This window comes from Pogona vitticeps, chromosome 7 (assembly GCF_051106095.1).
Source record: "Pogona vitticeps strain Pit_001003342236 chromosome 7, PviZW2.1, whole genome shotgun sequence".
In the NCBI taxonomy this organism is placed as follows: Eukaryota; Metazoa; Chordata; class Lepidosauria; order Squamata; family Agamidae; genus Pogona; species Pogona vitticeps.
In genome coordinates this window covers 4,845,319-4,862,540 of record NC_135789.1, presented here as the reverse complement: position 1 = coordinate 4,862,540, position 17,222 = coordinate 4,845,319, and the positions used below count along the sequence as shown (strand labels likewise).

General features: G+C 46.3%; 1 protein-coding gene across 4 annotated transcripts in view; it reads left to right on the top strand.

Moving 5' to 3' along the window:
- The window catches only part of DVL1 (dishevelled segment polarity protein 1), a 58,849-nt gene that overhangs the window by 15,286 nt on the left and 26,341 nt on the right, over positions 1 to 17,222 (top strand). For 3 of the 4 annotated variants that reach the window (XM_020782304.3, XM_020782303.3, XM_020782305.3), the window contains exons 2-4: positions 4,065 to 4,134; positions 8,805 to 8,926; positions 10,319 to 10,431. In XM_020782304.3, the coding sequence (XP_020637963.1) occupies positions 4,065 to 4,134; positions 8,805 to 8,926; positions 10,319 to 10,431 (305 nt within the window). Of the gene's footprint in view, positions 1 to 4,064; positions 4,135 to 8,804; positions 8,927 to 10,318; positions 10,432 to 10,831; positions 15,913 to 17,222 lie in introns of those variants that run through there. The other variant, XM_072977618.2, reaches the window with a different exon arrangement.

Here is a 17,222-nt window from a genome sequence, read left to right as displayed (position 1 = left end):
GTATTTGTATGATTTGGTCTGTTTTGGCTTGTGTTTCATATTTTCAAATATTTTCAACATCAAAAAAATGTTCTGCTTATATACCATCACATAACATTTAAAGCACTCGCTCTGGTTTAAATTTCTCAATCATGCTGGCTACACATTGTCCTCTCCGGGGGGGGGGGGCGGAGGGGGAAGCCAAACTGCACACAATTACTTATAATTTACACACTTTTCTTGTGCTTGATTTGCCAGAAAAGGCATACATTACAGCATTCAACTGCACAGAACAATGGGTGATTTTTTTAAAAAAAAGGAAAAATGAGACCAAGCTCTGATTGCTGGGGGGGTGATGTTTCTGTGGTCTAAAATAGTAACTTTTCCTAGCCCTGCAAAAAAGCATATATAATTTGGTTCATTGCTGTATCGTTGCACTTGATTCGCCTCTGTCTGGTTGCTTGGCAGGAATTATTACTCGCCACAGGCGAGTGGCTGTTTACAGAGAAGCCCTATACAAATTTCCCCCTTCCCACTGTCAGCCACAAATACAAGGGCATGTGTATAGTTGAAAGGGGTGGTAAATGCTGTATTTATTCAGTGCTCATTCCTTCTCCTGTTTTATTCCCCAAGGCAGAACTTAAAAGGCTGCTTACTCAGAGAAAGAGAGAGCCCTCTTTAACTTGTTCTGCTGATTAAATTGCAGTCAGCAATGTGCAGTGCACTTAAAATATGTGGAGCACAGAGGGTTGTGTGGAAATTGGTGTTTAATAACTGATCGCCTGAAATGGCTGCGGGAAGGTGCAATTTTAATGTGTTGAATACCTTTAGCGTGTGTCGCTTTGGACATTCAGAGATCGTGGCTTCTGAAAATGTTAGTTCCGGTTTTGCTCTCTACTGTGTTCAGTCTTGATTATTTCGACTTTCCCGGCTCTGAATGGTCTTTTGCCTTATTGAATTTACTGAATTTTTTTTTTGCAAAACATAGTGGGATTGCTTTACCTGTTTGATTGTGTTTTGATAAGGTGGTTTCTGCCAGCTTAGGTGTGCTCCGGTATTTGCAGGCTGGATGCCCACGCTTTGACGGTGGCTGTGTGCACGCATTTAAAGCTCATGCGCCAGCTTTGCCCATTCACAGAGATATTGGACGTGGTTGCAGTGGCACACATCTTTGTTACATCCCTCTTAGGCTACTGTAATGTGCTCTACCTGGGCCTGCCTTTGAAGACTGTGCAGACACTTCATCTGGCCCCAAATGGGGGTCGGCTAGTGAGAATTAATCATTTCAACATCGTCACTTGGTTACCTGTCTTTTTCTGGGCGCAATTCAAAGATATGTTGGTAACGTCCTGTAAAACTCCAGATGACTTTGGTTGAGGTTTTCTAAAGGATCTGTTTCTCCATATGAGCATGATAAGCTCTTGGGGAAAGGCCCTTTTCTTAGTCTCACCAGGGCCTTTTCGGTGATTGCTCCCAGGGGAGGTCTCAGCCGAGAATCTCAGCATGATGAGACTCAGAAAAACATAGTGGACCAGAAGCCTTTCATATACTCCTCACATCTCTGTTATAAAAAACCCTGACTCAGGAATCTGAGACATGAGACCCTCTGGATGTTGACGGTGTTAAGAGTTTTTGCAACCTTGCATGCTGTCTCTAGTAGGTGTGGCTAGGAGGAACCTTCCTGGGCTGTGGTGACTGTCACTCACTAGCAGCGCTAGCCAATCGTTCCTTTCCTGCCTCTGATTCAAAGAGAGTCCCGCCTCTCTGCTCTGCCCTTTCCCTCTCTTGAGTTCTGTTGGAGTCAATGAAATCTGAGCCCTGTTGTTGACAGCAGTCATGTTATTTTTTTAGTTTGCTGTTATCTGTTCATTGCAAGTAAAGAAACATTTCTTTCCTTCTTTCTTTTAATGTCTCCGATGGAGTGACTGAGATAGTAAGTGCTAATTGATGAGGGGAAAAAGGGGTGGACTACTGTAGGAGAACTTGAAGCTAATTCTGTTCTGTGACTCCATGCGCTTCCGCCGTGCAACTGGAGTAATTGAACGAACATTCAAAAAATCTGAGGCAGATGGAGAACAGGTCCCATCAACCCTAATGGGTCAGAATCATGGGTGCAATAGTCCCCCCCAAAAAATTGTTTGGCAGATCCCACCTGCTCAAACTCCAAGGAAATGTTCCAAACAGCAGGAAGGGATCAGATATTCTCTAATTTCTTTACCCTGTGTTTGTGTTTATCCCTTTTGATGAGGGTTGAAAGACTCACTTCTGGATTCTGTAGCTTTAAAATGATTTTGTTTTAAACCAAAGGAACGGTTAACCCAAAAAAAGAGAGATGATTTTTTTTAAAAAAAGTAAATATCCAAAAGCCACAAGCTTGATTGCATTTCCAGTCAACGGTTCCCTCTAGGGACCAAACCGAGCTAATCTGGGAGTAGAAAAGAAATGTGAATTTCTGCTCGATGTTACAGAGACAGGGGGGAAATGAAGGGCTTATTTCTAAACTGTGGCCTGGGACGTATTGATGTCTCACAGCTAGGAAAAGTTACTTTTGGGCTCCACGGTTCCCAGGTATGTCCTAGCCAGCGTGACCTGCTTTCCAACGTGTGGGGTCAAAGTCAGTAAGTAAACTGAGTGGACAGGATCTCAGAAAATCCGTAGGTGTGGTTCAATCTGCAATCTTCAAAGTAACACAGGGCTGTTGGTGGGTTCTGATACACAAGCCTAAAAGGCTACCTGTGATGTGCCGTCACGTCGGCGTTGACCCTAATAGGACTCTCAAGATAAGTGAGGCATTTAAGCGGTTTTAATAGTGAGTTTCCATGACCGAGTGGGGATTTGAACCCAGATCTTATCCCTCATTCTGTTCCTTACACCTTCAGTGTAACAGGGCTGAGTACTAATTGTAATCATGTGATGTCAGGTCACTTCTGTCTTGCGACAATCCTTTTCGGGTTTTTCAGGTGGAGACTACTCAGAAGAGGTTTCGTCTTCCATTCTTCTGGGGGCATCCTGGGATTATGCAGCTTGCCCAGGGCTAAACAGGCTGGCTCTTCTAAAATGCAGAGTGGGGGAATTGAACTCCCAGCCTCTGGCTCCGCAGCCAGAGCCCGAAACTATCCAGTTATTACTCAGAAGTGGTTTCCTGTTCGTTTTCTTCTGGGGGATCCCTGGGGACGGTGCAGCTGGCCCAAGGCTACCCAGGCTGGCTCTTCTCCCTTGGAGGCACAGCAGGGGGAATCGAACTCACAACCTTTGGCTCCGCGGCCAGAGACCTAAACCTCCGAGCTATCTAGCCAGGAAAATCACTGCATTGAACAGCACTTGGACTGGTGTGTGTGTTGCGTTTTAAACGAGGGGGTATCTTTCCCTCCTCTCTGTTGTGCCTTTGAGCAGTTGCGGAGCGGTTTCTAATACTGCTGTTCCTTTAAGGGGAACCTTCTCTGTCTTCGTATTGCCATATTTTAAAAATCGTATTGCGTGCGCGCGCGCACACACACACACACACACACACGAACCAGGATGGGGTGGCAAAGGCAGGTTTGCAATATGGGCAGGAAGAATCACAGCCTCCTTCACGTTGGAGAACTCTGTGGGCGTTCGTTGGTCAGCGTTGGCGGCCCCGTGACACAACCTGCCCGTCAGCACTTCCAACCCTGCGAAGTAGGACAGGTCGCCAGATATTTTATCTCTCTAGCTGCCAGCCTCAGGGTTTTAATGTCTTGTTTTTTGGGTGTACAAGATACCTGGTTTACATATACAGAGCAGCCATATACAATAACCTAGGTACTCAGTGTGGTGCAGTGGATAGAATAACAGACGAAGACTCTGGGGAACAGAGTTCGAATCCCCGCTCAGCCGTGGAAACTCACTGGAGGAGTGAAAGGAGTAAAAGCACTCCTTAAATATCTCACTTGCTTTGAAAACCCTATTTAGGGTTGCTGTAAGTCTGTTCCGGCTTGATGACACAGGAAACGATGCACACGTACCATAACCGGCATCCAATGAGCATCTTTTGAGCGTTTCACGTAGCTTTATTTAAATGTCCACGTTCTTGACGTTTTCCCGTGCTTTTTTTTTCTCCCTAGGGTGGTGAAGGAGGAGATCTCGGACGACAATGCTAAGCTACCTTGCTTCAACGGACGGGTCGTATCCTGGGTAAGTCGGCCTGCTCTTGTACATCAATAAAATGGGAGCTCTGAATCCGCCCCGGGTTTTAGTCCCACCTTTACGGAGCCATCCAAGACGCCGGACCCCAGGTTCGGTCCACAAGCCTCTCCCGATCGCACAGGGAAAACCTGTCCCTAAAAATCCCGGAGAGAGGCGGCTGGTCAGTGCGGACAAGGTACCAGGAGCTGTGTTCTGATTCTGTATAGGATCGTTTTCCACATTCCTTTTGAAAACAGTCCCTTATTTAGAACAATGAGGGCTAGAATCTTTTTTTTTTTTAACATTTAAGGAAAGCATTGTAGCTCAGTAGCAGCAGATCCTGGATCCAGGATGTGGCATCTCCAGATTAGCATCTCCGGGTTTGTCTAAATATTCTAAATAAGATCGTCCGGTCGGTCCTGGAGAGCAGCTGCCTCCAACGTAAATGAAGTGTACCTGCGCTATACAGGTAGATGTTCTCTTTCAAGCAGCTTGTTGCGTTCCTGCATTCCATGGTCAAGTCCTCCCACCTCTGCACCTTTGACAATCTTAGACAAACTTTGCCAATGTTTCTGGAAATAGGAATTCCCCCCCCCCCCCAACCTTGCTGCCCATTCTTGCCCGTCGTCCTCGGTGATTTTTAAAAAAGGCTTCCCCCGTTTTACACGGGCTTGGATTGATTTTCAGTCAGGTTTTTATTACGGTGCGAAGACTTTCACGCCCACTGGAAGGCTCATGAGGACGGGCTCTTAGCCATGGGTGCTGTTCAAGGTCAGGCTGGTGGCTGGTTTAGTTTTAGTTTTTGTCCTGGGACATTGAAGAAGAGATTTGAAGCAACCCGATGCATCACTTCACATTAATTGAGGATGATTCATGCCGTAACGTGCCTTTAAGGCAGGTGGGGGCGGATTTATGAGGATTTAATCTTTTTATGCTTGGCCTGCTCGGGTGCATTTAGGAACTTATTCTTAAACTTTCTGTTTGGGGTTCCCCCCCCCAGCCCCCGTCTGACTGGATGGCGAGGTGGAGCCACCGAAGAGGCTCCAAACCCAATTTTAAGGCGTTCCCAAGTTTTGAGAAGTTACTTTTTTTTTTTTTTGGCCTGCCACTCTGAGAATCTGACGCTCTCTGGGAAAGATCGTCCAAACCCACCACTCCTATTCCCAGGTCAAGGGGTTCTCAAGCTTGGGTAGCCCAGATGTTCTTGGACTACAACTCCCAGAATTCTTGGCCTGCCTGCCCAGCTGGTGGTGAAGGCTTCTGGGAGTTGTAGGACATCTGAGGACCCACAGGTGGGAACTACCGCTTTGGGGTCTTCAGAAGGATAGAGTTCAGCCTTGGGATTTTGAAAAATGTAGGGAAGGTTGTCATTTCTTATTTTCAGATGACCGCTTGGAAAATGGCCGCCTGGGTTACTGCTCTCAGTGGATGACCCTCCCAAGCCCAGTGACTCAGGAGCAGAACCTGAAGAAGTAACTTTTCCAATTCTTAAAACGTCCTGGCCAGCCATCTTGGCCAGGAGCTGATTCTGGCTAAGGGGATTCTGGGAGTTCTTATCCAGGTTCTTCCCTCCACACATTCTCTCTCTGGACCAGCATGGTTAGATTACGCGCTTCTATGCCCCCCCAGGGCAGTTGAGTGTGCAAATATCTCTTGATGTTCCTGCAAATTCCCCCTCCTTTCTGCCGATCCCTCCTTCCTTTGGACAGACTCAGCCACCCTGCTGGGGTCGGCGTATTATTTGATCTGCAAAGAAAGAGCGAAATTAGAAATGCTGTTTCTAAAACTCGCCGCATCTCAGCTGGTGGCAGGTTCTGCTATTGTCGGCATTCCATTTTGGTCCAAGAGCAGAACTGCCACGAGGAATGTGCCTTTTAAGAAGAAAAGAGAGAGAGAGAGGAGGGAAAAAAATCCGATTTGTCGCTTGGGGAGCTGGCCCTGGTTCTCATTGGCTCGTGATGATGTTATCTTTCTGCCCTCCAACCGGTGCCCGAGAAGCCATGTTATCTCCTTATGCGCCTTCACTCAGTGTGTGTCCATTTCCTTGCCGCAGCGCAGTCCGATTCGTACATTTTGATGGAAACCCATTCAACCTGCTCTCGGATTGAGAGGCGCCGTGCAGAGCCCTTGTCAAGATCTTTCTCAACATTTGCAAACAAATCGAGATAATCTGGGCTGGGGGGGGTGTCCCGGATTGCACAGAGTTTGAGGCATATCGACCGAGATCATTGTTCATAATTTCGGTCTGCGATCGTGACATGGATGCCGTGGGCTAAGGTTGTGCCCAAACTCTGAAGTTGGCAACAGCCTTTCTGAGTCAAACAGATTCTATGATTCTCCTGGGTAGGGAACTACAGCATACACACTGTATGTATAAATACTGTTACTCATGGTTATTTCCAATGTAATATTGCAATTTCTAATCTTCTGCAATCATGTGTGGTAGAAATCAAAACCACATTTCAGAGCACTATGGTCAGACAACCTGCTATCTGGGAAATGTCCTCAGTGGCCACTGGTCAGGATGGTTTGCTGTCATCTCCAACAATAGCTGATCCATTATTTGTGTATCAATGTGAAGGGCAACGTCTCTGGATGTTCTTGGACTACAACTCCCAGAAACCCTGGCCAACACAGCTAGTGGGGAAGACCACTCTCTCATAATAACTTGCATCAAACCAGCTTGTTGGCAAGGAGTCATGGCAGGCTTTACCAGAAGATGTGATGAAATCAAGATATACTACATCAACAGCATTCCCCTTATCTACCAAGCTTGTCACTCTGGTCGAAATAAGATGGGTCTGCCATGGCTTGTTTCCAAGGAATCCAGTTTTTTTCTTTCTAAGTGTTCTCCGACCTACAGTTTCATCATCTATCCTCCAATTTTTCCTGGTATTGACGTCAGGCTGATGAGTTTGTAGCTGCCTAGTTCTTCTCCCCTGAAAATTTGCCCGTGTTATTATTTCGCCAGGTTACTTCAGTGCCCTTGAATGCTGCTCACCTATGGGCAGACCTGGTTCCAATTACAGTCAAGATGTTCCTGGACCACTTCTTTCCTTCCCTTGCTTCTGTCTACACCTGGTTTAACATTATTTTCCCTTTTTGATTATGATGGAAGCCAAGGAGATGTTGAGCAGTTCTACCTTCTCCCTACAACTCTTTAGCACGTCCTCACCCTTTCCTTGTTCTACTTTATGCTTCAAACATAACTAAAAAAAACTGCTTTAAAAATTATTTTTAGCCTCCCCTGCAAGCTTCTTCTCACTTTTCGCTCTCCTCTGTATTTGACTTGGGTGATTCCCCTGTTTTAGGGGGACTGGTGGGAAGAACAGATCATAAAGTCTGGCTTGGATGGTAGTTAGATTTTAATTTTTTAAAAAATGGGATCATCTGCTAGCCTTTTTTGGAGACCACAACACTTGAATTTGTTTGGGTTTATTAACGTTTAGCTGTTATACAAGCTGCTGCGTAGATACTGTAACTTGTAGATTGTGTACAATCATTACACAGCAATGTTGTTGCTTTTAGGAAGCCGTCCTTCCTGAGACCTCAACGCTGGTTTCAAACCTCAACCCTGGCAAATCTTACAGGCCTCTTAAATATGTATTCATTAGTTTTGAGATTCCTGGCAGGCATTTTCTGTTTGTCTTTGGCCGTATCTCCGTGGCCATCAGGGCGGATGTTGTTACGTGCCATCAAGGGGCCGCAACCCTAGGATCGACGGATCTCCAAAAATATCTTCTCCTTAACAGTCCTGCTCAGCTTTTACAAACTCAAAGTTGTGGCTTCCTTTATAGTCAGTCCACCCATATTCTGACTCCCTCTTTTCCTGCTGCCTTTCCCCTATCCCAGCATAATAGTTTTTTCCCTGCGTCCTGTCTTCTAATAAGCCCAAACTATAACTGCTTCTATTTTGTTATTTTTGCCTCTATATCAGCAATTCCCAGTCTTTGTTGTTGTTGTTTAGTCGTCGTGTCTGACTCTTTGTGACCCCATGGGCCAGAGCACGCCAGGCCCTCCTGTCTTCCACTGCCTCCCAGAGTTGGGTCAAATTCATGTTGGTCGCTTCGATGACACTGTCCAACCATCTCATCCTCTGTCCTCCCCTTCTCCTCTTGCCTTTACACATTCCTAACATCAGGATCTTTTCCGGGGAGTCTTCTCTTCTCTTGAGATGGCCAAAGTATTGGAGCCTCAGCTTCAGGATCTGTCCTTCCAGGGAGCACTCAGGGTTGATTTCCTTCAGAACGGATAGGTTTGATTTTCCTTGCAATCCAGGAGACTCTCAAGAGCCTCCTCCAGCACCACAATTCAAAAGCATCAAAAGTTCCCAACCTTAGGTCCTCATATATTCTTGGACTACAACTCCCAGAAGCCTTCACCATGAGCTGTGCTGGCCAGGATTTCTGGGAGTTGTAGTCCAAGAACATCAGGAGAACCCAAAGTTGGGAACATCTGATCTAGGCCATTCCTCTCTCTCTCTCTCTCTCTCTCTCTCTCTCTCTCTCTCTCTCTGACATCTGTTCCCATCCCTTCTCCCTCATACACCCCTTTATCTGCCAGAGACACATTTGGCTTTTTCCAGAAGGCTGAATGAATTGCTTGGCAGGGTACCTCTGCAAGCAAGCCAAGGCGCCCTACCTTACATGCTCCCTCCAACCCTCTCTCTTTTCTTTCAGCTGGTCCTGGCAGAAAGCTCCCATTCAGACGCTGGTTCCCAGTGCACCGAAAGCCACACAGACCTTCCCCCTCCTATCGAGAGAACTGGGGGCATCGGAGACTCCCGGCCCCCTTCCTTCCAGTAAGGATCGTTTCAAATATCTATGAGGAATGGGGGTATGATGATGATGATGATGATGATGATGATGACTACAAATCCCATCACTCTTCCTTCTGGGAGTTCTGCTTGGCACACACACCTCACTGTGGAGAAAGGCCTCGGCTGGAAGGCGTTGAGGCCTAGCTAGGCCTAGCTTCCTGTTCAGAAAAAAAAATTACTCCCAGGTAACACTGGGGCAGGAACAGGAAGCTTCAGAGGAGCTAGGCCTCTCAGTAAGCCTCAAGGCCTTTCTCCCAGGTGAGCCATATTTTTAAGTGTCTTGTCAGGTAGAACTCCCAGAGTGGAGAATTATTTTCCCTGGTCGTATTGAATGCATATAGAGTAAGGGACGCTGAACCTCATTCAGCCGGAGGTCTGAATTCGATTTCCACAACGTTCTCAGGAATCACATTCCAGTGGTGGGTAGTCCCAAAGGCCAAAGCATGGGTTCAAAAATAACAGTGCATTTTAACGTAAAAGCTCTTATTCCAAGTAGCTGCTAAGCCTTAGAAGAGGTATTTCTAATGGGGAAAAAGACCTGGAAAACGGCCCAAAGATTATGGGCATCCGGGGAAGCATAGTGGGCAGGACTGGAACCTTAGCAGCACAGCGTAATTCAGTTTCAGAATACTGTTTAAAAATTCCTTTTAACATTTCCAAGTGATTTTGAAGGCTGGGCAGAAGGAATGCCGAATCTCCTCCTCCCCACACCCCGCCTATGGTTTGATGCCACTTCCCATTGTTCTTTGACCTTCAGCCAGGCCTGATGGGAAGCGGAGTTCAACAGAATCCAAAGAGAAATGGATTTTCATGCCAAACTAGTTTCGGCCACCAGATGGTGCTGCTGAAACAGCCTGAAAGAGGATGTTCCGTCTTTGGGCGTCTTCGTGTGCAGTGGTTAAAATACGAGACGAGGGTGCAGAACGTAGAAAAGTTACCTCTTTTTTTTGCAATATCATGGCCAGAATCTATCAGTTGACACGGCCAAACCAGCTGGGACATTTCTGAGAGTCCAGAAAACAATCTTTTCCAATGTCTGTTGGTGAAATCCAGTTCAAATCCCCTCCTGAGCAGCCTTAGATTCATTGTAAGAGTAGCCCGCCTGGTAGGGTTGTTGTGATGTGCAGATGTCAGGAGGAGGCAAAAGAGCCAGGTCACTGGATACTGTACAATCTTTCAAACCCCTTGACACAACGCAAGTGACAACAGCAGCAGCCACGACAGCAGCGAACAAACAGATGGGGGGATGGTGGAGAGAATCAGAACATTTTTTTCAACTACAAATCCCATGATTCCCCTCCAAGCAGAATGGCCGCTGGGATTTGTAGTTTGGACCTTGTTGTATTAATAACCCAGAGCCTCCTTTTCCTGCAGCCCAAATGCTGCCAGCAGCCGCGATGGCCTGGATAACGAAACGGGCGCCGAATCGGTCATTAGCCACCGGCAAGACCGGCATCGGAGGAGGACCCGGGAAGGCCATGAAGATGGTGAGTTCATAGAATCATGGAACGGACCCAGAAGGCCATCAAGCCCAACCCCTCTGCTCAAGGCAGGATTCCAAATCAAAGCAGATCTGACAGATAGTTATCTGGTTTTCTTTTGAATGCCTCCAGGGTTGGAGTGCTCATCACCTCCCAAGATCATGGCTTCTGTTTTTGTACCGCTCTAACAGTTAAGAAGATTTTTTCCTAATACAGTGGTGCCTTGCTTAACGATTGCCCCACATTACGACGAATCTGCTTTACAATGATCTTTTTGCAATCACAATTGCGATCGCAAAATGATGGTCTAAATGGGGGAATTTTGCTTAGTGATGATCGGTTCCCTGCTTCGGGAACCGATTTTCGCTTTACCATGATCAAAAACAGCTGATCATCGGGTTTTCAAAATGGCCGCCGGGTGCTTTAAATGGCTCCCTGCTGTGCTTATTGATGGATTCCTTGCTATACAGGCAGCGAAAATGGCTGCCATATGGAGGATCTTCACTGGATGGTGAGTTTTTACCCCATTGGCACGCAATGAACGGGTTTCAATGCATTTCAATGGGGTTTTTCATTTCGCTTTACGACATTTTCGCTTAATGGCAATTTTCCTGGAACGGATTATCGTTGTTAAGCGAGGTACCACTGTAGTCAACCAGAATCTGGTTTCCTTTAACTTCAGCCCATCGCTGAGTGTCTTGCAGTTTGAGATGATAACAGCTCCTGCCCGTCCTCAGTCTTGACTACGTTTCAAGTACTTGAGAAGTGCTATCCTGTCTCCCTTCGGTCTCCCGAATCCTTCGAAGCGTCCCCCTGGGCATCACTTCTTCCACCCCAGGAACTGTTCTGGGGAATTACGCGAAGCACCGTCGGTGGAATGAATCAAAGGATGTAAAGTCTGCTTTCTGTCTTCCTTGGGTTGAAACTTCCTGTTTTTAGCTTTGAAATATTGTCTTTTCAGGATGTCAGCCTCCTTGGGTCCTTTTTAAGGAGAAAAGCTGGGTGAAAATATGATAAACAAACAAACAATAGTGTATTTGCACACCAAACAGAAGGAGGAGAGCCGAATCCGACTGAGAAGTAATTGCTCAGAAGGGCGACAGTTCTGGGAATGCAAAGCAATTTTTCACGGCCATGTGTGTTTTCACAATGTTGCAAAAAATCTGCCCGTCTCCCTTCATCTAATTAGACCTTTGGTCTAATTAGATGAAGGGAGACGGGCAGAATTTTTGGTCTAATTAGCAGATAACTCTGTCAATGGGTCCGGCTGTTCTTAAAATGGCTAAATAAGATGTCGTTCTCGGGATCAACCGGCGGGGTGGGAGAAGGGAATTCTGCCACCTCCTATTGAACCGGCAGACCTGCTGGACAGCCGGAAAAAATTAACTACATCCCATTAAAAGGGAAAGCAGGAGCTGCCGCTTAATTAGGACCAGAGGAGGTCTATTCTCAGGACCTGTCTTAGATTGAACAAAGGTTTGGTGTTTTTTTTATAAAAAATCCCTTCCCTTCTGTTTCCTAAGAGTGACCAAGAAAAAGGAGACTCTAATTAGGATGGTAATTAAGAGATGCGCTTTCTTGTTAGCGCGTCGGACGTTTTAAGGGCTCGGCTGGGTGGGTGATGGTTGTTTCCTGCAGGTGTCAACGTAATTGTGTCTGCGTGGTGAAATGGGCCCTTCTGTTCCTTGTGTGGTGTCTGGGGTGGACAGGACAGGATGAGAAGAACTGCGTCTAACGTGTGAATGTTGACATTCGTCAAGGAGAATGTCTGTCTCGGGTCTATTGACGTGGGCCATCCAGACGGTTGGACGTAGAAGCGACTGTTAGATACGGAAGAGAAAGCCATATGAATTGGCTGGTTCAATGAGTTCATCCAGTGTCATCCTTTGAGACCAGGCATGTGTGTATCTTTGCTTTTGGTGTCCACTCATTGGGAGGAAACCCCAAAGCCACATATGAGCTGCTAAATAGCTCAGTGGTTTAGACAACTGGTTGCGAAGCCAGAGGTTGGGAGTTCGATTCCCCCACTGGGCCTCCTTGACGGTGGATGGAGTTGATGTCCTATAGGGTCCTTTCCACCTCCACAGTTCTAGGATGATTTATGATTAGTATTCTTTTCCCTCTCCCTTTTCAACTTCTACTCAAAGAAAGGCGCTCGGAGTGCGCCTCTTTGGGAGAATGCAAGTAAACACAAAATGTATGTTGTGCGCCTTCAAGGGCTTAAGGGCGGCCAGATGTTTATGTTACCTAATGTATAAATGGCATCCATTCCATGTCCTGTATGTGTGTTGGGAAGAGTGCTGTGAACCATGCACCGATTTCCTTACGAGTAAAGGCTGCTGATGTTGGACGACCCAATCCAGGACTCATGGATCTTTGGGTTTTGTGTGTGTGTGTGTGTCCTTTTTTTCCTAGGGCTGGAACTAGACTCATGGGCTGCTGCCATGTTATTTCTGTCACTCTTGGGGAGTGCAAAACCTGTTGGATTTTGCACTCCCAAGGGTGGGTTCCATTGACTCTCCCCCCCTTTGGGCCAAGTTCTCCGGCCTGCCCAGCGGATGAAAGTAAAGGCGGGTGCCCACTTTGATTGGCCTGGGACGGCCCCCCGTTGTCACGGTGGGTTGGGACCCCCCCCCGGTTGGAAAACCTTCCGGTCTCTCTTCCACTCTCCGGTGAAGTAGAGGGAACGGGCGGGAGGTCAAGTGGGAGAGAACCGCTACGTGTGGGGGGAAAAGGACTGAAGTCGCCCAGTGGATGGGAAAGGAGCCGGGGAGGAGAGATGTGGTCTTTTGTTGTTTTTTGAAGGACCAAAAAAAAATTGCTTTCATATAGTTCTCTCCAGATGTCCAGGTGGTCAAGCAGAAAGGAAACTAAAATAAAGGTTCATTTGCAGGTGAACATCTTTTTTTTAAAAAAATATCTTCTTGAAGAATTAGCTGTTGTTCCTGGTGAAGATGGTTGTTATTAATTGTTATTAATTAGTACATTAGTACGTGATGCTGCTGTTACTACTGCAAGTGAAAGAACAGTAGATTCCCCCCTGTCCATGGGGCCGGTATCCACTGATTCGCTTATCCGCTGGCTGAAAATATGAACAGGGGCCCAATGCTAGGTGGTTCGTTTCATGCAACAGCTGGGGAATTGGGGAAAAGATGGGGAAGGTGCAAAATCCATGGCCATTGGGTGGGCTCTTGCAGAGCTCATCACTCATTGGCTGAGCTGGGGGGGAGGCGGGGTGTTGGAGAGGCTGGGGGTTTTCTGGTGGTATCTCCAACCCGAAAGAGCCTGGGTGGGAGGCTGGCCTCAAGGCACCAAAGAGACCAAAAGCTGGATTTCAACCTGGAAAGACAGGTATCCTTTGGGAGGCAGAAATGTGGGTGGGAGGAATATTTCTCTGTTACTTGCATCTCCTGTTCAGACCCATGCTTGTCTGTCAGAACTCGCCAGATGTGCTGATGGGGATGTTTTGGGCGCGAGGGTCGGGGGGGCGATGAAATTGAGGGAGGCGGAGAAAGCTTCAGAGTCTGAGATGGGGTTAAAAAAATAAGTTAGGGACACGTTCGCTCTTTGTTGTTCCACGAACACGCGAACGAGCCGACACACACACACACACACACACACCCCGGAAGGCTAAGATGCTCGGATTTAATGCTGCCTAATCCCACAGAGGCTTAGAGGATAAAGGCTTTGGTATGAATTGGGGATGTGGATTTAAGTCGTTTCTGGGGTGGGTGAGTTTGTAACAGAATAGGTAGAAGTCTTTATATTCCTAAAGGACTAAATAAAACAAAATAAAATAGAATACCTTCTTCCTTTTGTCATCTAAAAAGATCCACCCTGTTGGCTTAACACAGGTTCCAGAGGGAATGCTCCTGGAGGCAGACCCGTGACATTTTGCTGTCTAAGGCAAGGGATAAAAGGTCACTTCCCAAGTTGTATTGTTGAATACTGTCAGTGGGAGAGCCTTTTTCTGCTCTCTCTCGGGTTAGCGAGCTGGTTAAAGGGAACAAATTCCTCCTTCCTGAAACTCACAGCACTGTTCTCTGAGAGAGGGGGAATGGCCACGGGGCAAACACTCTTTACTGTCCCCAGGAATCTGCCGCCTGAGGCCACCATCTCACTCTTATTTCCATAAATTACTTTATGACTGCAACAGTTTAGGAAGAGAGGAAGTGAGCCGCTGTTCGATACCCAGCGTTAATTTCGTCACTCGCTGACTACTTAAGAAGTATTTTGGAAGCAATTTTTCTTTAAAAAAAAAATTGCCTTTTGTTGGATCTGGCTAACTCTAAGGAGTATGTCGGGTTAATCCAGAAGGCAGTTCTCTGAATTTTCCTTAACCAACCAGATCCCTGCGAGTTTTGAAAAGTCTTCCAAGGAATGCAGATTTTACTTAAAGTTAATAAAAATGCTAGTAATCAGATGCCCTCCAGCTCAGTATGTTTCTTCCAGTTATTCCAACAGAGTTGTTCTAGAATCTGATATTCTCAAACAGCCAGTTAAAAAGAAATGGAGTGGCGGGTGTTTTAATATCCCCGTATAAATTTCTGACATCACAACGTATTTGCCCCTTAAAGAGTAACATTTGTGCATATCTTTAATCAAATTTTCTCTGCCATGATCCTCTTCCCACTGGTAGTTAAAAACAATCGTGCAAAGTCAAAAGGGTTCATAGAATTTAATCTTCTCCATCCCAAGATTGCACGACTACTTCTTTTCTCTCTTAAGCCTTTAGAAGGATTTGGGGGGTGGCTTTAGATGAGTCTAAAATGAAAAGCGATTCTTTACAACACTGCTTTCCATCTCGGAGTGTTTGAATGTTACCAGGATGCATGGGGTGCTTGGAAGGATGTGGGAGGACATGGTGGCCGTCGAGAGGATTTGAATCTTTCCTTTTTCTTCTTTTAAATCCTCTACAGCTTTTATTTTGTTTGCAAGAGCAAAAACGCTGCTCAGGAATACCAGTTTGCACCTTCCATCATTTCAAAGCTTCTGAAGATGCCTCTGCTGGAGAATTGAATTTTTTTTACACCTGTATTTTTTTTCTTTCATGGTCATTTCATTATCTGTTTTCCCCTTTCTCCCATTCACAATGCATAGCTCTGCGCCAAACCTCTACTTCTATCGCCATTTTTAAAGTCTCATGTGGGCATGAGGTGAGAGGCTGGCGCCTTGGGCATTAACTGCTGAGGTTTTGATGGTTTGGGATTTGGTTTGAGGTGCACAGTCTTGGATTTGGGCTCCTCCTCACCCAAGGTGGCCTCCCCAAAATGGTCACATCTTCGCTTTTGGAATGTTTGGGCCGAGGCCGCCAGCCGCCAGGTGGGCAGAATGGCACATCACGGCTGCCACCAGCATTGGTGCCACTACGGTCTCCTGGAAGACTCAGGAGCAACAGGAAAAATGGCCGCAGTTGGGGGTGCCGCCTTTTGAAGCCGCTGGAACCAATCAAGTGCTACCCAGAAGCTCCACCTCCTGTCTATCTCTGTAGGTATCGGGTGTCATAATGGGCAGTGCCATTGGAGCAGCGCTCGGTGGGGTGGATAGGTAGAATTGCCCCCAAATCTGGGTGGTGGCTGTGTTTTTTGGGGTGTTCACAGATGTATGTGTGTGTTTTTAAATATGCAATTATGTTTTAGATTGTGTTTTAGCTCTTTAGCTGAGTGTTCATTTTTCATGTCATTTTATGTTTTCATTGTGCTTTTTCAATATTATTGTAATGATGCCTTGAATCCCGTTTTTGGAGGACTGGATATAAATTCTAATTTTAAAAACCTAAGTAGGTATGAATGTTGTTATATTAAACCACTTTTACCACCCGGACCCAATTTTCTAACTGTGGAGATGACAACTCTGATTTTACTGGATCGGTGTGTCCGCTCCAGATTTTTGTCCAAACTTTGAAGAGGCTATCCATGGTGCTGAACCTGGGTTGGAGGAAGTGGTTCAGCACCATGGACAGCTCCTGAAAAGCTCTAACAAAAACCTGGAGGTTATTCATAGTTTCACGAAATCTGAGTTACCAGCTTCCCATAATTGAGAATTTTTCATGCTTCCTCGTTCATTTTTCTAAGTGTGCTCATGTGTGCTTTATCTGCCTGTATGCCAACGATGGTTCAGGCAAAATAAGAGGGATACTCAGCTGAGAGAATTTAGCGTGTTCTGTTTTTGAAGCATGGTTTGAATCCAGAACGTCCTTATTGCAAATCCCATCTCTTTGCCCATGTGCTGAGGTTCAAATCATACATGAGAGGAAACTCGTGTTTCTTGTTATCCCCGCATTTTCTTTCCAGACACGTAATTCCTTCAGAGCATGTTGGCTTGAGCGGTTGGATATGCAAACAAAGGCCGTGTTTACCTCTCAGTAGCCAATGGGAAAAGTGCAGCAGGCTCCTTGGCAACATGCAGAGCAAGGAAAGGTTGTGTGAGCATCCGACTGGTGTCTTTCACCTCTGGAGATTTGCATTTAATTGGGTGCTAACTATGACCCTGAGATCATTACTATTGATTCCTGTTTGATATAAACTTGGCCAACCTATAAGACAAGCTAGGGTGCAATTGTCTAGCCTTACGTAGCCTCTTAGGTGCTTCCTCCTCATCTTTTGGTTCTGAGTATCTTTTGGCTGATCTCAGGCCACCCAGTGTTAGTGGACAGAGTAATGGACTAGAACTGGGTTCGAATCCGTACTCAGCCATGGAAGCTCACTGAGGACTAGTAAAACTGCTTCTGAAATGTCTCACTATTAGGATTGCTTGACGTGGGTTCTTCTTCCCTCTTTCAGTTAGCTGGGTAGCCC